This window comes from Anopheles cruzii, chromosome 3 (genome assembly GCF_943734635.1).
Source record: "Anopheles cruzii chromosome 3, idAnoCruzAS_RS32_06, whole genome shotgun sequence".
Classification (NCBI taxonomy): Eukaryota; Metazoa; Arthropoda; class Insecta; order Diptera; family Culicidae; genus Anopheles; species Anopheles cruzii.
In genome coordinates, this window is record NC_069145.1 from 69,891,203 (window position 1) to 69,916,652 (window position 25,450).

Sequence of the window (25,450 nt, forward strand, 5' to 3'; positions counted from 1 at the left end):
TGAGGCCACCAGTCGCAGCGTTGTCGCCGTTTCGAAATGCACTTTGGCAAACTTCGACCGTCATCACTCATCGCTGACAAGCGCAAAAAAACGGGATATTTTAAGGGTGGCCGTCTCCAAATTTTCGATTAAACTTTGAACTCCACCACCGAGATAACCGTCGACGCCACCGACTCCACGAGACTGACGGTGGTGAGTTAAGTGGAAAGTTCCGAGACGAACGGTTCCAAACGGCAAACAGAGTTACGATAAAGGGGACCTCCTCGAGATGACGATTGTGCTTATCATGCTGCTGCTGCTGCTGCCGTCGCTTTGCGTTGCCCTCAGTCCAATACTGACCCTGCCCTAGGTATTCCACTGGGTGGAGATTCAACGATGATCATCTTCCATCCGTCCAATTGATGATCGCACGCTACTCTATTCGCGCGATCTTCCACTGACCGTCAACTACTCGGTTTTTGCGAAACCAAATGCGTAGTGCGTTCGTTGTCTTGCCCTTGGTTGCAAACCTGGCCAAAGCCAACCCAAAGTAGATCGCGCAAGATCTCGGCCGACCGATCCCGGTGCTCGGGCAGAGTCTGGAGATAATGCGGGACGTTTGCCCTGATGTCGCGAGGGCCTAATGAAAGAGATTTATACGCAAGCTATCCGCGGCACCTGCACATTGATCATCCCTCGTGGACGATCCGTCGTGGCGTCAGTATCACGCCGACCGGCATCGGGATAGCACAGGGCATCGCTGTGAATGTGCCGCGGAACTTGGAAGCTCTCCGAATACTCGTCGCCCGGAGGACAGGACCGTAAGTGATTCAACACGGTGCACCGGGGCAGGCAGGAGAGTTGAAAGATTGCAATCAATTGGAGTGCGTGTGGCGAAGACACCGAGCATCGTCAGTTGTTGGGCCAAGTCAATTCCGGGCCGGGACCTAAAAATAGCTGCCGACCCATTTAGCGACGCTAATCTGGCCACTTATCCCCGTGACCGTGATATATGACCGTGACGTGGGCCTACCGTGCGGTTGTAAATATGTTTTGCACCGTCTGGAGGATGTGACGGAAGGCTGTTGTGTTATCGCCGTATGTTTGCTGATCGCGACAGCGCCATCACGCGCACGCGGTGAAATAGTTCAAGCTCAACTAGCTGACCTCACGCGTGGTGTCGGTCGGGCCGCCCCGTTTTTATCTGTTAACGCGGGCAGCCAAATTTTCGACTCATCTTTTTTGGGTTCTACTTCCAGGCCAGTGGTAGCGGAAGCACTTTTTGAGGATCGTATCGAAGCATCAGCAGCAGCAGCATGGAGGAAGATACTCTAGTTCTGGAAGATTCGTTCGATGAGTTGGTTACCATTCCAAGCACCGAAACGACGCCCAGGACGTCCAGCTTGGATCCGCTCACGATCGTCCAGACGATCCTCACCGAGACCACCAAACTGCTGGTATCGAGCACGGTGCCCAGTACCTCCACGATGGACGATACGACAGCTTCCAGCGGTCCCACCACATCCAGCCCCGTGATGTCCTCCTGGAACCAGGAATCTACTACGCTGGGAGCCACCACCAGCATGATGACCACCACCACCGCGGCAATGGCTGACACTCTTCTCTTTTCCTGGTTCGACTACACGATCTTCGTGCTGCTGTTGGGCTCATCGGCCATCATCGGCGTGTACTTTGGGTTCATCTCGAAGATCAAGCAGAACAACACGAAGGAGTACCTGCTCGGGGGCAAGACCATGAACAAGTTCCCCGTATCGGCGTCCCTCATCGCTAGGTAGGGTGGCTGGCTGGAGCTCAAGGACCCCTACGACATTCACTCCATTATCCTGTTTTCTTGTATCGCAGCCATGTGTCAGGGATCACGATGCTGGGCGTGCCATCGGAGATGTACACTCACGGGACGCAGTACTGGATGTTCATCATACCGGCCGTTTCCGTAGGTCACCTGATCGTCACCTTGAGGACCCCTTAACAAATGTCGATATAAATCCCTGCCCATTAGGTGGCGTTTCTGATGAAGATGATCTACCTGCCGGTGTTCTACGATCTGCAAGTGACGTCCGCCTTCACGTACCTGGAGATGCGCTTCGACAAGTTTGTCCGCTCGGCAGCCAGCGTGGTGTACGCGATCCAGTGCATCATCTACATCCCGATCGTGATCTACGTTCCGGCGCTCGCCTTCAGCCAAGTCACGGGAGTTAATCTGCACGTCATCACCCCGATCATTTGCGTCATCTGCATCTTCTACACCACCGTCGGCGGTCTACGGGCAGTCGTTTGGACCGATACGCTCCAGTTTGTGCTGATGGTCGGAGCCTGCATCGCGGTGATCGTTCTCGGCACCGTATCGGTCGGTGGATTCACTGAAGTCTGGCAAGCGGCCGAACGTGGCAAGAGACTGATCTTCTTCAAGTAAGTCCAGCTAGAATGGGATGAGTCACACAGCACTCGAGAGTAAGCGTTTTCCGACTCTCACTTTCAGCATGGACCCGGACCCGTTCGTGCGTACCTCGTTCTGGACGGTGAGCCTCGGACTGACCACGCTCTGGGTGTCTAATCTGGCCGTGAGCCAGGGATGCGTGCAACGGTTTCTGGCCGTCCCGGACTTGAAGGTGGCCAAAAACTCGCTGATCATCTTCACCGGGGGGTTGATCTTCATCAAGAGCTGCTCCTGCTTTATCGGGCTGCTGATCTACGCCAAGTACGAAACGTGCGATCCGTACACCACGCACAAGATCACCAAGATCGACCAGATCCTGCCGTACTACATCATGGACATAGGTTCTAAGATACCCGGCCTGCCGGGACTGTTCGTGTCGGGCATCTTCTCGGCGGCCCTGTCCACGATGTCCTCGGTACTGAACACGTTGGCGGGCACCATTTACGAGGACTTCATACGCCACCGGATGCCGAATGCGACCGAGAAGACGGCCAGTAACATCATGAAGCTGTTGGTGGTGGGGCTCGGTTTCCTCGTGCTCGGCCTAGTGTTCGTCGCCGAGCGGATGGGCCAGGTGATGCACATTGCCATCTCGCTGTCGGGTGTCACTTCCGGCACGATGCTCGGTATGTTTACGGTCGGTATGGTTTCGCGGCGCGTCAACACGAAGGGCATCATCAGTGCCGCGGTGGTGTCGATGTGTCTCACCGGAACGATCATGATCGGCGCACAGCTCAACCCGAAGGCTCCGATGTTGCCGCTCCGTACCGATGGTTGTGAAGGCCCGGAGCTACTGGCCAACCTAACGACCGTGGTCACCAGCATTGTGGAGCCCCCGGATACCGTGCCGCTGCTCTTTAAGCTCAGCTTCATGCACTACTCGTTGGCCGGCCTGTTAAGCTTTTTTGCCGTGGCGTACCTGGTCAGTGAGCTGACCGGGGCCGGCGACATTACGGACGAGCGGCTACTGGCACCGTTCTTACGCACCCCGGACAAGCTGGAGAAGGAACTGACGGTTCTGAAGCAGCACATCAAGTACGACGGGCTCGACCTGGCACTGCGCGACCTCCAGAAGCCCGTCGATCTGGAGAAAAAGTAACCGATCGGATACGTTCGTTCCGGAGTTTGTACATAAATTTGGTGCGCCCCGTGCGCAAAGTTCTTCCGCCAGATGACGGTGAGACGAAATATGAAGTAACGTCCCATATTTCCCAAAATAAGCATAATTTTGCATAATTAACGCACACTTGCATTTCGTTTCATTTGTACTTCCGCTACTAAAGATACTCTCACGCTCAAGCTACAGGTTCGGCCAGAATAGGCGAACCCGTTCGCAATGATGTATAATTAGGCCGGTGGTGCCCATCTTGGCCAAAATAAAACCAACAACCAGCTGGCCGTGCATTTATTTGTCCGCCTTCTCCGCGTTTTTTTGTATTCCCAACATGGCGCAGGGTGTGTCGTGGTTCATCAGAAAGCACCGCGGGTGAGGAGAAAAAAAATGTGTACCAGAGACCATTTTCCCAACTTTCGCATCGCGCTCCCGCCAGGAAGCCGAGGCTACTTATTATTCCCGACGAGCGGCTTGTCTTGTTATGCCTGGGTCCTCGTCTCGCCGCCGCATCGCTCACGTTCGTCGCAATTGTACATTCACGGCACATAAGTCATTTTGGCATTTCAGGCGTCCTTTTCTGGGTTTTCACATTCCACGGAAAACGTGGCACTGTCGCTGCCGCGGTGGAGAACGAGAGAAAATTCGTCGCACGAAGCACAAAGCATAAGGAAACTTTCGGAAAACCCCTTTTTTCCGTCGGACGCTCTGTCATCTTATGGTGCTGGGCGCGTCCCGACGAGCAGTCGAAAAGTTTCTCGCTTTTTTGTGTGACCGAGTTTTGGTTGCCGGTTTGGGGATTTTTTCGTTAAATAAAAAACGACGAGCATTAATGAAAATGAATCATAATGCTGTGCTGATGGCCACTACTTGCTGACAGCTTCAACGAATAGTTCGTAACATTTAGATTCATAATGTTTTGCCATGCCCGACTCAAGATTAGATTAATGAATGGCGCATCCACGGCGCGTGAGCCGCTCAAAATGCCGCCGTGCCTTATCTGCGCTGCAAGTCCTTTCGTGTGACCACCGCGATAACTAATCATTCCACCGACGCCCGAACAATGCCTCGGCATCGGTCGAAGAAAAGCGAAAAGCGTCTTTTCTCGGTCCACCGTTCCGCCGTGACCAAAATCGATGTTGAACTTGATGTTTGAGAAATGGCCACCAAGGCAGCATACCGACTGCGTGCTGGGCCGGAGAAAGTGGTCGGGCGTGGTAACGGTAACGATGTTCCTGCCGAACCTGCCGCGTGTGGCTGTCGCTTTTCGGGCCACCGGCAGCGCGGAGCGAGACTTATTTTGAATTCAAACACGCTCATCATCAAACATCATTCATTTTCGTCGGAGATAGCTCTGGCCAGACCGCTCCACCGAGGGAGAGCACGAGACCGGAGCAAGGCTGACGAGGATCGATGGGACTCCTTTCCCTGACTCCACGTGCCTGACGTCGGAAGAAAGTGAAGCTGTCTCGGTCGACGCCCTGGGTGCCCTCGCCGACTTACTCGTGATTTGCACGCAAAGAGGCCTCCCGAAGGTTGAGGAAACCGAAGACACACACACACACTCCTAGTCTTCCCCAAAAAGTGGGAAAAGAAAACCCGGAAACACGGAAACGGACCGTGCCAATGTTGGTGGAATTATATTTTTGCAACCGAATCCGGGCACCACTGGGCGCTCCGTGGCACTGCGTGGTTGACAAATGATGTTTCTATGTTAATGGAACGGGACAAGGGCACATATGGGGCTGGCGCTTCGGGGGCACTGGAAAACCCGCCCGCCCCGGAAGCCGATGTGAATCGCACTTTTATTGTTACGGCACCGTTATTTTACAACTTTTGAATAAGCATTCCACGGTTTTCGCTGTGTTTTTTTTTTCAATACCAACTGTGACACTTGAAAACTGCCATGGTGCCTTGGGGCTCCGAGAATATGGTGAATATAAATCGTGAAGAAAAAAACGGACTTATTTGAGTTAAGATGCGAAGAGGGTTCAAACAGATGCGCCATGCTGTTCAATACTCGTTCGCGAGACACAATGCAGGGCGATAGTAGTAAAATCAAAGAGGAGTCAATAAGCAGTGAAGGGAGCATAAGAACATATTATTATCCTAGTTCATCGAATTGTGAGTTTTGAGTGGCGTAAGAAAGAAAACCCAGCTCCTGGCAGACGACCCAACTTCGCTTGGGTCAATCGTAATGAAGGAAGCGAATATATGAATTGATCTTTAAATTGTTCAGCCAAACTAACGATTCCGTTTGTGGTTAGTAAATCATTGCTGACCTTTGATCCAGAATATTAACTAAAGAAATTAGTTATGCTTGTGACGATCCCATCAGCAGCAGGAATAAACGAACCCAACCCAAGAGGCAACAAAATTCTGCCCACAGAAAGGGGAAACAAGCTAGTAAGTCAGTCAATCAGGAAGGAAGCTTTCCAGTGCAAACTGATGAGGTGCCCAATACTATGTAATACAAAGAAATAATATCAGAAAGAGTGTAAGAAAAGATGCTTCTCTACGAAGATCATCCGATTCTCTGCGTTTTTGTGAAATACGAAATGCAGATAAATAGTTCTGCTTAGAGAACTCTTTTCCTGATATTGTAAAAACGTTTAAAACCATCTTGCATTTGCAATTATTTCCTTTGCCACTAACTATTCGTTTCATCTTCAGCGTTGTTTGAAACGTTTCACATGTAGATGGCGCTGCCGCCCAAATCAACAGTGCGTAGCCCATTCGCCCATTTGAAATTTGAATCCAACCAACAAATTAGTTGCCGTCGGCCGTTGGAGAGAAATCGAAACAAACGTTTTGATACTAAAACAGAGAAAAAGAAGAAAACAGTCCGCAAATCGTTAATGGAAGTAAATAGTTTACTCGTTCCGTTTATTGATACGATGTCGGGAGCAGTGTATAAAATGGATGCTACATTGTAGAAAGCGAAACGCCTCTGCGCTGCGACAGGCCGGTCAGACAGAATATTGACGAAAAGGTACAACTAAGAAAGGGCTAACAATGTACACTCGAAGGCTTGAGGCGGGCCATAGAACTAAAAAGTGCCTGCAAGAAAAAGCAAAGCCCAACACACTGCACACTACACTGTGGCGGGTTGGTAGAAGATGATGATGGTACAAGCTTAAAAGGTGGACTACAATAGTTCTTAGTCTAAGAAAATCTCTTCACACCACGGCATCGCGCCATTTTCCTTCCCTCGACGGTCCTAGGGATTGCAGCGGCAAACACAGCACGACGGGAACAGAAACCAGTCCATAAAAATGCCCTTGCAGTCGTTGTCCGGGTCGTACGCCAGCAGGCGGTGCCATTTGTACTTCTGCTCACAGCCACAGTCCCCGGAGCAGCGGCTCGTCAGGGTTTTCCTGCCAAAAGAGGGCATAGGTTAATAGGGCCGGATCTTGGACTCCACGATTCCGGGCGAGACACTTACGAACACACTTCCTGGTGGATCGCCTGCTCGAAATGCTGCGTGTTGACGACGGCGCGCACCTTCCCGGCTGAGTTGGTTGCCCAGTATGGCGTCACGATTTCGATCTTCGATTCGCACGCATCGACCCTGTCGGAAGTGGGACGTTAAAGCCCGCATTCGAATAGGGAAACCTTCCCGCAGAGCTTACCTGCCGGTGTTGGACTCTCCGCTGCCTCCGTTCCCGTTGGCCGGGGTGGCCGACTGCCGCGCACTCCCCGTACCACCACTCCCCCGTTCTCCGCTCCCCCGGCTCGAGCCCGACGTCTGGCTCTGGCGTTTGCTGCGGGCCAACTTCCGGAAGTACGAATCACCGCCGAGGCGCACCGGACCCCCCGGGTCGCCGTACAGGTCCATCAGCTCGGGCAGCAGCGTAAAGTCGTCGTCGTCGACCTCCGGCCCGCCGCCGCCGCCCCGAGCGGCACTCCGCTTCCGTTTCCGGCCGGCCGGGGAGGACGGAAACTGAGATTCCATCTCAAAGTCGCCGTACATTCGCTTCATCAACGCTTTGTTCTCGTCGATGAACAGATCGATCTTGTCACTGGGGATCAACAAAACAACGCGACGCTATTAGTCAAAGCCCGCGATGACAGTCGCTCAAACGTCTCTCTCTCGCTGTCTCGTTTTCCCACGTATTTTTTCCACGATCGCGAATGTCACGAACATTCCAATGGCGGTCACCGGGGGAAGATGCGTACCCAGCCAGCCACGATGGCACGATGACCTTGCCATTCTAATCAACGCGGGCTCGAATGTGAGCTAGAGCGAGAAAGAGAGACACAGAGAGACACTCGGTCTGCGGTGTGACCTCATTTCTAAATGTCATTTGTTCGTCTTCAATCTCTTTTCTTTTCCCTTCTCATCTCAATTTCTCGGACCTGTCCGGTCGGTCCGTTCGGTGGACCAGATTTTCGTGCCGTCGCTGAGCTACGATAGAAAAGCACTGTCAAGGTCACGGAATGGTGAATAATGTGCTTGTCATTTGAATTGGCCCAAAATGAGAATTAAAATGTTAAGTAAAAAAAATTGCGGAGCTTTGCATCATAGGAATGTGAGGAATTTAAATACAGATTCTATTAAGCACCGCTAGTGACCTATGACCTACTACGAAGTTACGCAAGTTGGTAGGTAGCCTGAAAGAAGGTTAAACTAAGAACTAGGTTTGAAAGAAGGTTAGACTAAACTAATTGGATGAACCCTGCATTCTGATGGCGCTGCTGACCGAATGTGTCTCAACTCCTTGTAATCCGTCCGGAAACCGTGTAAATACGAACATAATTATCCCTGTCCATTAGCCGTGTCATTTCACCTCTCTAATTTCACTTATCAGCCTCAAAATTTGGTACTCAAATAGATTCAATCCAGAAACGACCACTCTTGGTACATTCTTTATTTTTTCCAATTGGAATACGATTTGCAAGGACCCCTGATATTATTGAGACGTGTGTACTCTTCGCGTACAAAACATCCTATTAATTCTGCACACCACTCGAGTCTGAGCATGAGCGATGCAGCGCACTGCACTCTGCGACCCTTATTTATGACCCCCCCTTCCCCCCTACTCACCTAGGATAGGTATTGCCCGCCGCCGGGCAGAACAGTTGGTGGTACTTCTTTATGCAGGGAACACCTCGGATGACATCTCCGTGAATGCTGAGCCCGAGCGCTACGGATAAAGCTGTCCACCATATCTGCCGGTGAAGAAAACGAAACAGAACATAAGACATTGCAAATCGATTTACCGGCACCACCAACCAAGATCCCGGTGCCCTCCAGCCCCAGGCCCTTGATCTCTAGTCCTCCCCTTGGACCTCGCCCGAAGCTACCGGACGACGGAATTGGTGAACGTGCAGCCAGCCGCGCCTGACTGAACTTACAATTTCGGTTTGTGATTCATCGAATTCAACCTGCGGGCGCCTGCGGAACCCAGCTCACGTTCGCCATCAACCGTCACGATACACGCGGTGCCGGTGGAAGTATAAATAACCCATCAGTGGTGCCCGGACGGAGGAAGTCGTAACGCGACTGGGCGATCTTGGCCCGGCCGGCCAAGATGTGTCCAGCTGTCCGGTCATGTCAAGCAGGGCGCAACCAACCGACCGGGACTGGGGACGCCAATTTAGAATTCGCCGACGGTGCCGTGAACCAGTCGTACCCCGCGAACTGATTTATTTGCTCTCTTATGACGCGATTCAACGCCTCGCCTGGGCGATTCTGGTGCGCGCGGTCGCGCACAGTTGGGAGATCGAGTCGATCACGAATGCGTTTAGCGTGAAATGGGACTCATTACGCCGGCGCATTACCTACGTCACGACCTTATCTTTGTGTGTGTCTTTGCTGTGGAGGTGCTTTGGTTTAGCATTAATTAATTATTGTCTCCAGTTAGCCACCGCAATGGGCGCAATGGAGCGAACAGGAGCGATCACGGACGGAACGCCACCGTCGGGCGGCCAAGAATTGGTTCCCAACAACCGGTGGACCTGTTGACCTAAGAACTTCTACGGGGGGGGCTCTAACACGCCGGTCCAATCCCTTTCACCATTCCGCCATAACTTTATTGCCACTTGATTGTGGCCTCAACCAGCAACTCCCCCGGGGGTGGGTCTGTTTATTGTGATTCCGCGGACCAGAAGCGGTCAAATATCAAAACTCAAAACGAATCAATTTCCAGCAGCACCACAACGGCAACCGTGCGAAATTGAACGTAGAAACAGTCTCCACTTCTGTGTGTGTGTGTGTCGAGGAGCCGGTTTCAAAATGTGATGATTGAACTAACCCCCGAACGGCGGTCGGAGACTCCATCGGCGACCATTCAACCAGGCGACGAACCCGGCTGCCGAAGACGAACGAGCCCCTTTTAAGGTCCCCGGTAAGCTTAAGACAATGTGAGCGGCCAAACTCCCTGGCCCGACACTCGTGGCTCGTGTTCATGTTTCAAGAATTTGTCAAGTGGGCGACCCGATACGAAACCGGCTCACTGAAGCCGTGGCCCGGGCCACGTTGCTGCGGGAACGAATTTGATTGATCTTCTCCAGCGGCGCGACTCAAGCAGAGCGGTAGAGCGCGTAGATTCTTACCACCATCGGGCGGTCCTTCACCGTGTGACCAATCGAGAATCGAGGAAACAGATCTCCAAGTGGTCGCGCGCGGCTCGAGGGGCTTGATTTGCATGAAAAATGGCAATCTTTTAATCTATCGCAGGAGCGAGTGACTGAGGCGTACGGCGTTTGACGGACGCGGCGAAGATACGCGATTACGATCACATTGACGGTTGGGACGGTTAGAATTGATACTTTGCGTGGCACCGGGAGCTTTAATTGGAGAGGCGACCGATTTTATGCCTGTCCCCCGTGGATTGACAATATTGTATTACGCCCGTGCCCTTGAGGCGAAGGAGTTGTTTGTTGTCGTTAGCCGTAGTAGAAGGTTCGATCAAACCCAACTTGCAATGACAAACCAATAAGCCTGCGACGATCAAAAAGAATTCGGTCGAAGCATCGTAGAGAATCTGGATTGTTAAGTAACTTTAAATGAACAAAAATCAAACTAAATTAGAAGCAAACAACCTTAAACCAGATGGCAACAGTTTATCTTTTCTAATAGTAAAAGCTTATCAAAGAAAATAGTACAAAAATCGTTCGTCAATTAAACGATTTGCATTTAATTTTTTAATAAAACAAACGGCGGCTTCTCAACATTTGACAATTGCCCCGTTTCTGTAAGTGACTTAAAAGGATCTTATTTAAATTCAGCTGCGTAGCAAAACCCCAAAAATTAACGCATTGATCGTAAGATTGTAACATTTCTCTCGCGATTGTTACGCAACTTACCGGTATTTGGACGAACGTTCCATTAGTGATTTGCGGGTACGCGAATAATGGCACGACAGGAACTGTCCCATTCTTGAGAAATATGGGACCCTGGATCGGTGTGACTGTTGGCGTGCGCGAGTTTTTTCGATTATCTGCAAAGAAAAGATCCAAAAGAAGACATTTGAAACAATAGTGGGCCCGAAACAAACGTGGAAGTTTAATTCGCTACAAAGCGGCAAAGCGGCTACGTGCTTTTGGGGAAAACGATCAGAAAAAAAACGGTGCACAAAGAGGGATTGAGGAAGCCTTAGCTTTCCAACAAAACTCCAAGAAGCACAAAGAAGCCGACCGTCATTGCAACAACATAGACAAATACAGCGCCGAAACAAAGTGAATGTTTAGGCCGAGTGCATAAGTTGCATGCTAGGCCCGGTGCACATCCAGCAGCGGGTGCGATCACACACGCGCACGCGACACCGACCACACGCCAGACGTGCTTACGACGATCACACGAGCTTTAATGTTCGAGTTGCATAAAACCCACGCCGAGCAGATCCCCCGCTAATCTCTGCTTCGCACGGCATCTTGCTCGCTGCGGATGTTTTTTATTGTGCCCTTCCAGGAAGGAGACGCTCTCACCAATTGCACAATGGACGACGCGACGCACCGTTAATTAATCAGCTGAAATGGATGCAGGTTGTCAGTTCGAGTGCAGCACGGGCACTGGGGATCCCGCTGGGGGGAATTACATTCTCGAAGGAATTGTTGATCCCAATCGTCGGGCGTTCTTCAAATATCGGTTTCACACTCACTGATTCGTGGAACCGACTTCGAACTACCGACACCTTATGAGGGAGCTTAATAGGGGGCCGGCTTTTTCCATCTCACTCACCGTCCGTTACTCATACGAGCGCTAGGAAAAGGTCAGCCATCCGGAAATGCTTTGCCTAACCCCGGTCGATCGCGATCGCATATTGCGCGTTGCTGCGAAGCGAAACAAATCAAACGATCAGCAAACAGAAGAAGCCGATCACAAATCAGGCAACCATCCTCCGGCTACAAAACTCCAAGAAACCGAGTCGGCAAATGCAACAAAAAACACAGACACAACGTCGCGGCACAAAAATGGCACAACATTGCCGAATTTCGATGCGACACGACGCCAGGCTAATAAAGAACATGCCAATCCCAGCCAGTCAGCCAAACCCCTTGCGAGAGTTCAGCCCTGCGGCGCAGAGTTGCATGACCGTTGCCTGTGCAGTTGCCGGCGGCGAAAGTCAAGGTTAGCCCCGGTGGACCCGCGATCGCGATCGCCTACGCAACCGTCTCCTCCCAGTGCGGGGGCCTATGATTCAACTCCGACTGCTACCCGTGTGCCCTTCTCTTCCTGTTAATGTTTGGCGGCCTGGCGAACACCGGCCGAATGCCACATTCCTGTGACGGTCGATGTTGCAAAACTGTCTTGTAAGATATCAGCTCAGCTATGTATCAAACTCTGATCCAATGGGAGCATTCGAGGCTCCATTCGAATTGTTCTTGAGTGGAAGCAACCGTCAGACGGCTGACCGTTATCTTCGTCACCTTCCGTTACCGGCGGAAGCAGTCGTCCTTGATTGTCTGCCATCGTGCGGCAATGTTGTGCGGGAAGTTTTGCTCTCTCTCTCTCTTTCTCTCGCTTTCCGTCCACTGTCCCCAAGATCGATGGGCGCCAATAAAAGTGTTTCGCAGAAAAGGAGAACAGAAACCCGGACCGGAAACGGTCAAAGACACAGTCCGACGCGGGTTGGAGCGCCTCAAGTTTAATAACCTCAATAAACCGTTTTTTTTATCTCACCCATTTGCAACATTATCTCCGAACATTAGCAACAAGAGTTGCGCTTGGCATCGTTTAGCCATGTGTTTTATGGCTTTATATGAGCTTTATAGCAACTGCTCAAACTTAACCGGTGGTCAATACGTTCGTGGCAATGAAGCGAGATGCTTAAGCCAGCAAAACCGTTTCATAACCGTGTCCATTTGGGGCACCCTAAATCGCAGACCAATCAATCTGCAAAACGAAATCACAAGAAAGAAATCAATCTCTATGGATTTTTTGAGGCAATATTCCAATTATAAAATCATTAAATTTCCAATCATAAAATCAGAACCATTGAATGTTTAATTAAGACAAACTGAATCATAGATTATGTATTGGCTAAGAGGCGGGCTGAGCCGTATTTATGGCTAATAAAATACGTTGACCAAATTCAAATTCAGTCCCAGCAGGAGATTGTCCTCAGCAATTACAAGAAACAAGGCCATCACGGCCACGATGTCTCAATCGCCTTCTATTCTGTTTGGCCGCGCTCTATTTCGCCCATAAAGTATATTTCCTTTTAAATTTTTTGAGCATATGTGAGAGTTACCCACAGCATTACACACAGTTAGCTAAAAAATTTCATATTCTGATGATAGAGTAAAAAATCTTCCACATAAATTTGGGGACTTTTGCATATTTTCACAACATTTCGTCTCCAAAGCAACTTCTCGGTTTTCGGCGGACAGGTGTCAATTGGGTGACAAATAGGCGTTCAGCGCTTTTCGCGCACCCTGACCCACGGCCCTGGCCCCGGCCCCTGGGCCCATGGGGCCCCAGAAATCTAGTGCATTAGCTTGCACTCGGACGCTAATTGTTGTGATTGGTCCGGTAAACGGAGGCCATCTCGCACCTTCGGGCCCGCACTCGGTCCTTCGGTCAGGGTGCTTTGGGCCGCCCGTGGACCAATTTCGCCGACCGACCAAGTGTGTGTGCGACCCGAAAACCGATTGGCGCCACTCGCTCCAAACTGGTGTTCGGAAGACGGCCGCAGAGCATGCCACCGAACCGTGGGGTACCGAATTCGTCAGGGGTTGATTTAGGCAAATGATTAGCGCTTCGTAGCGGTGGTTCCACCGATAGTGAAAGCACCGATCCAGCCCGTATTTCGAGTATCGAGCGTCTCAAAGTATCGTAAAGCAAATAGCAATGAAGTAACGCTCGTCATTCAGACGAACTCTGAGCAAACGTTACCTCCACTTGCTTACCAACTCATCGCAATTTTCTCTGAATATCGATAGCAACGTCCCGACACCGACACGGACTTCTATCGATACACCACAGTTATTGTTTGCTTCCTGTTCTCGCTCTCTCGCATCGATTCCCTTTCGAATCGGACGGTAGGCAGGCAACAGGCAGGGAGGCAAGCTACGCAACTCTAATCAGTAGCGCATACCTCGGCCGCCACTATCCGTTAAATTACTCTCCACAAAACACTCCACACGCGGGATTGGAGGCCACTGGCCAGCCGCTGTGGGAGATGCACCTCGATGGGTGTTACGTTTGCGTTCTCTCGGTGCAAAGCACGTGTTTTACGCCTTGATACATTACTGGCGGCGTTGAGGTGAAATTGCCCATCAAGAGCTGAGTTCTGTCTCGAAGTCTCGGCTCGACTTTGGGGTAGGTTCGAGTCACGTTGGGGATGACCCACTTAGTGTTATAATTATTGCCCTCCACTGCCTTCCATTCAAAGCAACGCCTGCCGGCGTATCAAGCCGTTACATCGACTGCCCGTGTAATATGGGGTAGGCGCTTGTAGGCGTCAAACGTAGGCAGTGCGCATCACCCCCCGAACGCGCGCATCCGATCATCGACGCGATGAGCGGCCGCACATGGCGACCCGGCTCGGAAGCCACATCCGGCCGGAAGCTCCGGTCGATGCTGTAACCCTCCGCCAGCCGGCTGACTGACTGACGTCATCGGAACACTCGGAGCAAACAGGATGAGAACAGGCGCGTTACGAATTTATGACACAGTGACGCACAGTCTGTGTAGAACCGTTTGCCGGACGGTTGACGCGATGGTCATAAATTTGAAACCCTGACGTAACCGTCGCCCGAAAGCCGCCATTGGTGGTGGACTCATTTTGGGGCCATTTCTCAGCGTGGTCTCCACGGATCCGAGCGCGATCCATCATCTTCACCTAAAATGCAACGCCTGGGCTCGATTTTATGGCCCGGCCCACTAGCCAGTGCACCGAGATTCCCAGCCGAGAACAATCGGACGAACGAATCGGGGTCTTAGATTTGGTCCAAGACCTGGTGTCTTCACCGCTCCAGTGAGAGGGGCTTCGGCGTAACCTTACGTTCTACTGGCACTGGCGACCTTTCTTGGGAGCCTCTTGGGAGATCTCGTTCGTCTATTTGCATGCTCAATGCGGCGGCGGGGTGCAAGGCTACGCTTCCCAATCCCAGCAAGCCCGCTACAGCCAGGCCCTGGCCTCAAAGGTACCAATAAATCAATTAAGGCAAACAGTCCACACCGCGTTGATGCGTTGTCGTGGGAACCGTGAGTGACGTACGCACTCTGCACGATCTCTTAAAAGGCAATTAACCGGCAGCCCCGGCCGCGCTGGAGAGCCCACGAAGGGCATGCAAAGTTTACCGATTTTCGTCGTCGTCCGTGCGCCGGATGCCCACTGCGTCCGTGTAATGGCCATTGCGCTCTGTTTGCGCAGTTACTACGGGCACACACACTCGCAGGCCATTAGCGCAGTGCAAGGAAAGGGAGCCATTGTCACGAGCTTTCGGTCGCCGGGTACAAACAACAAATTATCCAATGCCAAACACGGTACACGGGAACCGTGTCGTAAGCTACTTCGATTCTTGCGAAACCGGCGCGAAGCGCACACTTAACGTGGCCGATCGGCAGAGGTTACTATGTCGCGCACCAGGCTAGACGACGCACTACTCGACGCTAGAGAGCTGCACCGACCCTGACTGCAAGACCTGACTGCGTCTGGGCGCCATGTTATGGGGCTAGAAGTGGAGTCTCCTCACGGATCTCGACTTACCTGAGATCCCACCGGGCGGCGGTGCGTCTACCGGTTCGTCGTAGTACTCATCCTCGTCGTGGTCGTCGTAGACTAACACCTGGACCGGCATCTCGGTGACCGGGCTCACGTTGGCGAAGGCAGGTGGTGCTGGACGCTGCGGATATCGGGAGCCCGCCCCGGGAGTATTGCTGCGATAGTTGGGCGCCGGGGGCGCCGGAGCCGCCGGATTGGCGTTCTGGTCAGCAAAGGCTCGGCCGGGCTGTGAGGTGTAGCTGCCCGACGAGTACTCGTAGTAGGCGGGCTGCGCCGGCTGCGGGGCGCTCGGTGGCTGAGGTGGTTGGCCGTAGCTGCCTTCGCCGTAAGTCCGCGGTGGCGGCGACTGGCTCGGCGACGGCTGGACGACCGGCGCCGTCTGCGGATAACTGTTGCCGTTCGGTGGGACGTACGACGGAGGAGGCAAGTAGTTGTTCCTGGGTGCCTGTCGATAGTGGACAGAGTGCTGCTGCTGCTGCTGCTGTGGAGGAGGGGATTGCTTGCCGTGGCGCTGAGGTGGCGCGTACGGGTCGTTCTTGTAAAAGTTCTGATCGTCGCTCTGATGGCCGGCCGGTCCGTACAGCAGATTATTCACGGCCGACGCGTGCTCGTTCTGTAGTGGACTTCCGGTCCCCCAGACCGGGGATTGGATGCTGCCGAAGGGCAGCGTATAGTTCACTAGTGCCATTCTGGTCCGGTGATCTGATGAGGTCACTTGTCTCACTTCCTTCGACTTCGCTGTGTCGGGCTCGTCGGACTTGGAAGTTTCAGAACCTTCCCGTCAATGTATCTAGCACTTTCACTGGGCGCTGATGCAGAACTACAGGCATTGCCATTTTACTCTCCACACATCACAAGGCACATCACCACAATTGTAACAACTAGCCATCGTCAAACTCAAGATCGGCTCCAGCTCACGCTCAGTTTCCCACAAGGTCTGTGAAAAAGGGGGGCGGAAAAAAAGGACAAATTATCATGATTGACCGGCCACTCTAATTGGCTAATCAGAATAGGATTAACCAAACTTTCACGATGCGATGCGCCAGGTTTTTTGCCCATTCCTTGTAGCGGTTGGTGAGTGCCCGGGGGGCTAGAGATTGCCAATCGATATGTGGAAATGTGGACAAAACAGGCCCCACTGAAGCCAAACAACAAGTTACGCAATGGACGCGACGGGACTCCAGCTGACGATCGGATGTCGCAAACGGATCGCATCGGCAGTCGCGGCAAACACGCCGTAGCTAACGGAGTTGCTACCGCCAAAGAGATCTGCGATCTTTTTGGCGATCTTTGAACCCCGCCCGGACTTCAAGTGAGCGCCTCGTGGTTCCGCAAATCGCTTGGGCCAGAGATTGATCTATGAGTAATTCAGAAGGCGGGCAAAAAAGGCGGCCAACGGAAACATAATTCATAATCTCTTGCCCCTGGCCCCGTTGATGTTAAAGTGTACATGACGCTGGTTTGCGCAGAGGTCCAGAGTCTAGCACCGAGTTCTGAGTACGCCCGGTGACTAATCCCCGCATGGGTTGGGCGGCCCTGGACGCAGTCGATAAAACAACGACGCAGACGACGGGCAAGCGGCGCAGGCGAAGAATTAGCAACGAGCGCAACACTTCTCGAAACGCCCTCAAAACTGACATTTATCTCCTGGACGCATGAATCAACGGCGACCCCCGGGAGTCGACGCGAACGTAGGAAGTGATTTGTTCGGGGCGCACGATTATTATCTAACGACGCGACGGTTTGCGGTGTGTTTGGGCGTTTGGGAGCAGCAGACGGCAACAGCTCAACGCTCAACAACCGAGGCCAAAACGGTCGACCGGAGGGAACCAGAACGCCGACCAGAACTTGTTCTACGGCCCCACCCCTACACGCGAGGTTGGTCTGTCGATCTGACCCGCGAAACGAGAGCAAACGGCCCGACCGTCTGGCTGCATGAATCATTCAAGAGTTCGGAATACAAGCCGCCGTCCTGGGTTTAATATAAAAATTATAACTCCGCCGAACCGTAACACACCTCCCCATTATCTGGGCGTGGGAACTACGCCGCCCGTTGTGGCGGGAAGTATACTTGTGCAACACACCGTAGTGGTCATGGTGGTACACTCGCTACAAAGTTGCGAGTGGCCTCCGCTCAGTAGCTAGTGGCGGCGGGCTGGTGTCGCCGCAATTAAACGGTGCATCGGGTCGCATCAAACACAACGCAGCAGCTTCTAAGATTTATCTTCCACCGCGGTGGGGGCCAGGTGCCGGCACCCTTGACAAAGCACACCCCGCGGGAAGCCGATGCGACACTCGAGCGACGTTCTTTGTTCAGCACCGGGCCGAGCCGACCCGCACAGAGCGATTCCTTCGCGCGAACTTTGGTTGGCCCACCAACTGGCCAGTTCGCAGGCTCTCTCCAATTAATTTCCAACCATCCAGATAATCCGCACCAAAACCGGGTTGGTCGCCCCGAAGGAAAAAAGGAGCCGCGGGCCGGGGCTGCTCCATATATGCCGTGACGTGTCGTGCACTTATTATGTATGCAAATGAGCCGGTCGGTCCTTTTGCAAAAAAGCCAGCAGCCACCAACAACGGTACGGCGAACGGAATGCCACGTCCAAGGCCAGGTGCAGCATGACCGAACCGAAGGGATACGGGCCAGATTGTGGGGCCAAGGCACCACCAGCACCGCAGGCTACGTTACCCTGAGGGGGCAAGCTGTCAACAAGCCGATCGACCGTACGCTGAGCCCTAGCCTCGCTCCAGCTAATCGGTAATCGGTGGGCGCAGTTCGATGTTTACTTAGACGCTGGACACTTACGGGAACTCGCCGTTTCGTTTTGCGCTGCGACGTTTCATAGACCGCCACCGCTCGCACCTCGCAGCCAATACGGAAGCCCGGAATCGCCCATCGGTCGCACGCGACCTTTTCCACGGTCCACGGTTTTTGGCTCTCTCTCTCTCTCTCGCTCGCTCGATGATTTATGGGCCTGGGGTGGCCGCAAAAGTTCACGCCACCCCACAGCCGGGTGCGACCGGTCGATCGACATAAAACCGAAATCATGTAACGTGCCGTGGTGGTGGTGGCATGATGGGGACTGCAGTAGGGACCCAACTGCTCGAAACATTTCGCTCCTGCGTCCTTCGGGGGCTCGGGCTATATGCAAATATATTGACCACCAGCCGACCGTCCGTCTACTACCACTTCCTGACGGCAGAAAGCGGGCAGATCAGCCATCCGCAAACCGAGCATAGCGGCGGGGCAGGGTTCAAACAAGGTGATTGCTCTTTATGCAGAGCGGAGTGGAGCGAAAACAAATGGCGCGGTGGCGCAAAAAAAAAACGGGTGACGCACCAAAACTCTCGGCGTCTTACAAAACACAACCGATTTTCAGCTCATTTACTAAACGGTTGCGGGTGAGAAAGACTCCGGACCGAGACGCCAGCTGTGAAAGTGGCATTTATCACCAGCCGCGGTCGGAACCACAACACGGGTAGCGCTGTGTGTGAAATGTGACGTGAATATGCAAACACGCTCTCGCATACGCACACGCACGCCAGCCGCCAATCCATTGATGAATATCGACACGCAGCGTTACATAAAACACACAGGGAGGCAGGGAGAGAGAGATCCTCCTCGATCGAGCGATCGTATCGAAGCTACCCGAACCGGTCACCGATCGATCGGTCGACCGGTGACAGGACGCCAGCCGTCAACGCGCAAAACATCAGCGCTGAGGGCCTTCGCGCAGCGTGGCTTCGGCTCGTGGCTGACAGAAGCCGCGTGGTTGTGGTAGTGTACAAAAAATTAAAAAAAAAACGAAAAATAACAGCCCCCCGAAAAGCGGCAAAAGCCAAAAGGTCGATCGATACGAAAGACTTCAACGCGCATCGGCAAGCGACGAACCCCCTGGCGGTGGTGATCGATACTAGCAAATTACGCGACCACCGCGCGGATGCTCTTTGAGGATGTGCCCCCTGTGCCCTGATTCCGAAAGCTGATCCCCTTTCATAACAGCATTATCCCATAATCGGCATCGGAGCGATATGCTATTTGCCATTCATAATGTGCGGGAGCTTACGTGCCGTTACCGAGAGGGACGGAAACCCGCACGAGAAGAAAAGGAAGAAGTTACCAAAGAGCGGCGGCCCCTACAGTGCACCGCGAACCCCCGGGGAGCCCGGAGTGCAAACGGACCCAACGGTTTGACGCAATCGGCCACCGGTCCGGGGCCCGGTGTGGACAACCCCAAAGGCCACCCGGCGGCACAGGTGTTGTGAAATGCTCACATTTACATGTCTCCGAACGCAACGTGAGAGAGAGCGAGCGAGTGAGTGAGAGGGCCGACGATAATAGTCATAAAAACTAAGAGGCCACCAACACCTAAAAATCCGCCTCACCAAAAGGAGCTCCCTTCTATGCCGTCGTGGTCTGCACTCTCTCTCTCTCGCTCCTTTCACTGTCGGTGGCGGTGTGTCACCCCGCGAGGGTTAGCCGCGGTCGGTGCCTTCGTTTGGTTCGATGAAACAAAGCAACGCAAGGAAATGGTCGACAAAAAGAACAATCTGTAGTAAGGCACCGTGGCTTAAGGTGAACCACTACCACCAGCAGCAGCCCGCTTGATCTTGGACCTCCAGCTCACGATGGAGCGATTGATATTCATTCATTTCTCAATGTCATCACTCTCTCATCCGAACCAGATTCGCCGAAACCGCCCGAACCGATCCATACCGCGCGTGCCCAAGGTGGCGCGCGCGCAGGTCCCCAGCGGGAGATTCGCGAGTCTCCTATTTGTTTTTGTTCAATTTTTTTCGGTGGGTCGCATTCCTTTTGGCCACACTCAGCCAACACACGGTCGCGGACGTCACAACGATCAACACAATTGCGCTACTCCGGAGCGGAGCGGAGCGGTCTTGGTGGCCATTAAGATACGCCTGTAACCTTTCGGCGATGATTTGCACTTTGGGCGCGAGGGAGCTGGCGCGGTCGACCTTGCCATCCCGGGATCCCCGCCGGCCGTCGGTGAGGCTGCGGGATGGGGCGCGAAACAATAATTACACTGGCCACCGCTGCTACCCTGCCGCTAGCGCTACCGCTATTACCTGCTCAGAGTACGTCTCCTTGGCGCTGGGCGTCAGCTACACACTCCGAAGCCACCACCCTAAGTCTAAGCGTTTGACAATGAACTTCAAGCGTAGCGGGCGCGTAATTGGCGCGAACAATGATCACTACACTGTGCACTGTGTTTTACTACCGAGGCTACCGGGGCGGGGTGGGCACCGTCTCGAGGTGGGCGAACGAAGCGAGTGTGCCCTCCTCGCAAATCACTGCCGACCGAAATCGATCATATCACACGGCTCTAAGGCTCCACATAACGGTACGGATGACGGTGATCGATGGAAAATTGCGCGCGAAACGTATCCCGGCGATCGGCCGGTGTCCCAAGACCCAAAACCTGTCCCGCTAGCAAGCGCCAAATGTCAGTCCGGCGTCCGAACATGCACGATCGCAACGAGCACGAGCTACGCGATCGGCGCGCACAGTAAGGTCCGACCGTCCACAGAGCACTGATCGCGCGTCCTGCCACTACCAGCTGACGAGGCTAACTGAGCGATTCCGCGCTTTCGATTATGTAAAAAGTGCCCTACCCAGGGGGGGCAGATTTACACCCCAGAGAGCCAGAGCGTGCCAGAGAGACAGCGGGAGAGCACGCGTCGGTCAGATCAGGCGTGGGGGTTGTTAGTAGATCAGATGGGAGCTGCGCACGGGTTAAGCCACAGCTGAGAGCGTCTCCGGCGAGCGACTCTCTTAGCCTCACCTGTTCCAGAATGGAGCGCGCGTTTGGCGAACCTTTTTCATGAATGATACGTGTTTCTTTGCAGGTTCTACGGCCAAGTTCTGTTTCGGAGTTTCGTTAATACTTTCGCCTATTATTAAGATGTTTTACTACCGTTTGGTTTAGCTGACTTGCTGGTATTAATTGTGTTTAGTAGTGTATAACTTCACGGAAACCACGTGTGGTGACTAGATGGATCGGATCACTTGATCAGCGTGGCATGGCGTACCCAACCTTGTGCCCAATTTTATGGCACAAAACGAAAACTTTACGCTTTGGTGTGCAACAAAAAAACCGAGGAAGCATTGCACGCTTCGCGTTTATTAGGATGATTTAATTCGCTTCATTCATACTCGCGCATTTCGGTAATCCTATTAGTTCCGAATTATCCAACAGACGAGATAAAAACAAAAAAAAACCCAAACATTTATAAATTGGGAATACAATGGCAACAGAGTGAGAGATAGTGAGAGATAGAGAGGACGCGGAACCGATAGTGAGCGAGCCTCGCGATCAGGCGCGGTCAACGGAAGCTGCCACCGGTGGACGCAAAGCGTTACGGGCTCCCATTTGCATGACAGATCGCGAGACACGACGCACGGAATGTGACGCGGAACCAGCGATCGATTGATCGTGCCAGCGGATGCTTGGAGACCACCGGAGCCGGAAGCGGATGCTCACTGTCTGTGCCGGACACACACACACACACACACATAGGGAGACCGGGTACGATCCGTATCGCGCGGGAAGATCCCAAAGGCCAAACCGGGCGATCCGGGAATAATTGATTTTTCTCTCACCGGGTTGCCCCGGTTACTGGCCGGTTGGCAACGACGTCATCGGTGCAATGACGTCTCCGAAACGGTGACGAAAGCGACAGCAGGCAAGGCCCTGACTCATTCTCCACCGCGAACGCCGTTTTTGAAGACGAAGACTCCCGAGAAGGGCGTGTATGTGGTGTGATTTAGATAGGATCACATTAAATCCCCCTCCAGCATTATCATCCGGCCACCGCCTGAATCCGATCCGGTTTTATTTGCATGTGTGTCTGTCTCTTTCACTCTGTTTCCCTTTCTTTCTCTCGCTCGCGATTTGTTTTGTCCGCTGGCTCGGGGGTGCGTGTGGCATCGATCACGCGTTGTAGACACGATCGACTCACCGCAGTCGGCATTCTTCAAATTCCTAAGTTCAAGGTTGATACCCGAATGTCCTGGTGCGGGACGGGCCGCAGCTAGAAAGGCGAAACCATTTCTTCTGACCATCTGTTCTACGCGTGACGAGCGCATCACTCTGGAAGAAGGAGAATCTATCCCCACAGCCGTCTTAGCCGCCGGTTGTCGTCATGGAAACGGGACGATCAAGTCATCGCGTAGAAAGTGACTAAAGAACTACATAAATTTTAGCGATTATTTGAAAGCATCTTGGCCACTTTCCTTCTACATCTTTTCTTTGGCGTACTTTGACAGAAGCACAAACCCCAGTACTATTTGGAGTAGGATCAAAGGCCAACGGAGCAAGGGCTTTGAGCCTAACGTCAGCCTACAAAGTGAGCCTCGAACAAGTGGGCAAACAAGAGGTGATGGATGGGCAAAAAACGTGCGAACCCCAACGCAGTCAGTGGTTGCTGCAACTCGCGAACGTCTTCACGGTGAGCTCGACATTGCAACATTATAGAGCAGCCCGAACATGTCTCAATCAATCGTGAAACCTTCCACTTCCTCTCGGCACAAAGGAAAGGAGCACTGCGGACGAAGGGCTTTGAGACTCATCATGCGCCTTTGACATTAGCCGCGGCCAATCGCGGTCGCTGCCGGTGAATGCCTGCTGAGCTGTGATTTATGGTGGATGGACTTACTTTTAACGAGACGACTATACACACCGGCGCAGTCCCACGTCTGCGTGCGTGGTGGGCCAGACGTGAACTAATTTTCACGGGTGGCACACGGCACTCGCACGTACTTCCCGTGGCTAGGCTCGGGCCACGGCAAGTCGGGCAACGAGTGCTACTAGTACCCTAACGAGCCATCTGAAAGTGTTTTAATACGTTTTCATTTTTTTTTTCAAGACAAGTAAAATAGCACAAAAACCATCAAATGGCACTCGAAGGTGAACCAGTTTATGGCATGCGTTAGTTACCGAAATTTGCGGTTAGCTCCGTAGGAAGTTTCTCGCTACCTCGCTCAGGTGGACCGCAACAGCAGAACGGTTCGTTCCGCAAGGTTTCTAATCAACCGTCCGGTGCAACGGCGTACTCGAAACGAAAATGTCGTGATTCAGTTACCAACCCAGACCAGGACCCTGTCACCGGTGTGTTAGCCAACGGATCCGTGTTACGTTCGCTGGTAGCGTAGGACCGGGCCGGAACGCGACCACCCGTCGGGCACGGGCCTATTTCGTTGGCTCCGATACACAATCGACCGATTTTGATCTCGTTTCGATCGCGCACCACACGACAGCCGGGTCCCCATGTTGCTATCGATCAACTGGCCCGACTCGCTGGACACTCGGCCACGTTCTTGGGGATTTGATTAATCTCTAGCGATTATGAGTGCGCCATAAATCGCCGTTGTGGGGTAAAGAGCCGGACTGGCATAAGACTGGACCTGCGGCGGTGATCAAAACTTCGCGACCAGTTCTTGGTCGTACGGTCGATTCGTGCACCGATCAGGGTGGGCACAATTATCACACGGAAATACGGGTCGTAAAAACTCGGACACACAAACGGGGAACGGGGATAACCAATTAAAATATCACTATTTTACAATCATCGGCCGTAATGTGCAAGATGATTAGGGTAAGGGTACGCCATTAAAAAGGTCCACCAAAAGCACCCTGAGTCACGCCCCGCCTTGCAAGGTAGAAGGGAGGAAAAAACCCAATCCAACGGAGCGCACTGAACCCGCCCGAAAGCCTTCAAAGTTTCTTGGCCACGACCCTCTGGAGCCGTGCCCTAGTGTGCTCCATCCACAGCCATGTGGTAATAAAAGAGAAACATCAAACTATTAAGGATGTGGTACCGCTTGTAACCGCCCGAAAACCAACCATTGATCTTATTCCGCCAATTATTCCGCATTTCAAGCGCCAAGGTACACGACCTCCGCGGGGAGATTAGCTTTCGGTAGGACACGCTCAATCAAAACACGGAAGCGACACAAACACGTCCTGGTGCGAAAAGTGCCCAAAATATGACCGGCACAGCGCCAGCGCCGTCACCGGTGGAGCCCCGCACCACATCGATCAACATTTTAAATTAACTTGTCACTTGTCGTCCATTAATTTACCGTATCCTCCATCCAGTCCGGGAGTCCGCGCGGGGCGCAAAAAGGAAAAACAAACGATCGACCGGCGGCGTCCGTACGTATCCGGGTTTTCTAGGCGGAAGCGGTGGAACGAATTCTTGCGTACAAAGAACCTTCTCCGCAACGGGATAACCCGCGGTTCGTCACACGGTGCGCGATCGTCGATCTAATTCTCTTTTACCGGGCGCGTAAAACATAGCAACGCATGCTCGGCGCAGTACGCCGCGTGTCCCCGTCAAGGATGTAGCGCACCCGCCAATGCCTTTACGACATTCTCTTTTTCTCTAGCGGCCGGTTTTCAAGCTTTCAGCGGCTTGCACCCGACGGTAATGGACCAATAAACAAGGTTAGCTCGGCCGTAACGTGTGTGGTAATTTATTCCATGATGCGATATGATTGCAATTGAAACTGTCGCAAATGGCCACATAAAAGTTTTGCATGCGTACCATTGTGGGCTCTTGCGGGATGGACCTTGCCCCGGCGGAGCGCCGTCGGGCGCCACACTCTTATGGACCGTTCTCGCGCTTGAAGTGTGCCTTCGATATCAGATGATGATGCTGATGGCGATGGAATAAAGCGTTTGCTAGCCCGATAGTACATTTGAA

At 52.9% G+C, this 25,450-nt stretch overlaps 2 protein-coding genes across 2 annotated transcripts; one reads left to right on the forward strand and one right to left on the reverse strand.

Moving 5' to 3' along the window:
* The first annotated feature begins 706 nt into the window (after positions 1-706).
* On the forward strand, positions 707-3,833 carry LOC128271934 (sodium-coupled monocarboxylate transporter 1-like). The gene is made up of 5 exons (XM_053009622.1): positions 707-800; positions 1,239-1,771; positions 1,843-1,933; positions 2,000-2,409; positions 2,480-3,833. The coding sequence occupies exons 2-5, from the start codon at positions 1,296-1,298 to the stop codon at positions 3,534-3,536; spliced, it is 2,034 nt and encodes a 677-aa protein (XP_052865582.1). The 5' UTR covers positions 707-800; positions 1,239-1,295; the 3' UTR covers positions 3,537-3,833.
* A 2,624-nt stretch (positions 3,834-6,457) lies between these two features.
* On the reverse strand, positions 6,458-16,566 carry LOC128271301 (protein spaetzle 3). The gene is made up of 6 exons (XM_053008762.1): positions 15,710-16,566; positions 10,860-10,993; positions 8,596-8,720; positions 7,181-7,570; positions 6,994-7,119; positions 6,458-6,925 (listed from the first exon to the last, which is right to left on the reverse strand). The coding sequence occupies exons 1-6, from the start codon at positions 16,410-16,412 to the stop codon at positions 6,769-6,771; spliced, it is 1,635 nt and encodes a 544-aa protein (XP_052864722.1). The 5' UTR covers positions 16,413-16,566; the 3' UTR covers positions 6,458-6,768.
* Between the last annotated feature and the right edge of the window lie 8,884 nt (positions 16,567-25,450).

What these genes read in the sequence shown, in the direction of transcription:
- LOC128271934 (XM_053009622.1), top strand. Translation starts at nt 1,296, where the DNA reads ATGGAGGAAGATACTCTAGTTCTGGAAGATTCGTTCGATGAGTTGGTT. An exon ending in TCGGCGTCCCTCATCGCTAG is followed by an intron (nt 1,772 to 1,842) that starts GTAGGGTGGCTG and finishes CTTGTATCGCAG; the next exon opens with CCATGTGTCAGGGATCACGA. An exon ending in TCATCATACCGGCCGTTTCC is followed by an intron (nt 1,934 to 1,999) that starts GTAGGTCACCTG and finishes CCTGCCCATTAG; the next exon opens with GTGGCGTTTCTGATGAAGAT.
- LOC128271301 (XM_053008762.1), bottom strand. Translation starts at nt 16,412, where the DNA reads ATGGCACTAGTGAACTATACGCTGCCCTTCGGCAGCATCCAATCCCCG. An exon ending in GGAGAGTCCAACACCGGCAG is followed by an intron (nt 7,120 to 7,180) that starts GTAAGCTCTGCG and finishes CACTTCCGACAG; the next exon opens with GGTCGATGCGTGCGAATCGA. An exon ending in ATCCACCAGGAAGTGTGTTC is followed by an intron (nt 6,926 to 6,993) that starts GTAAGTGTCTCG and finishes CTCTTTTGGCAG; the next exon opens with GAAAACCCTGACGAGCCGCT.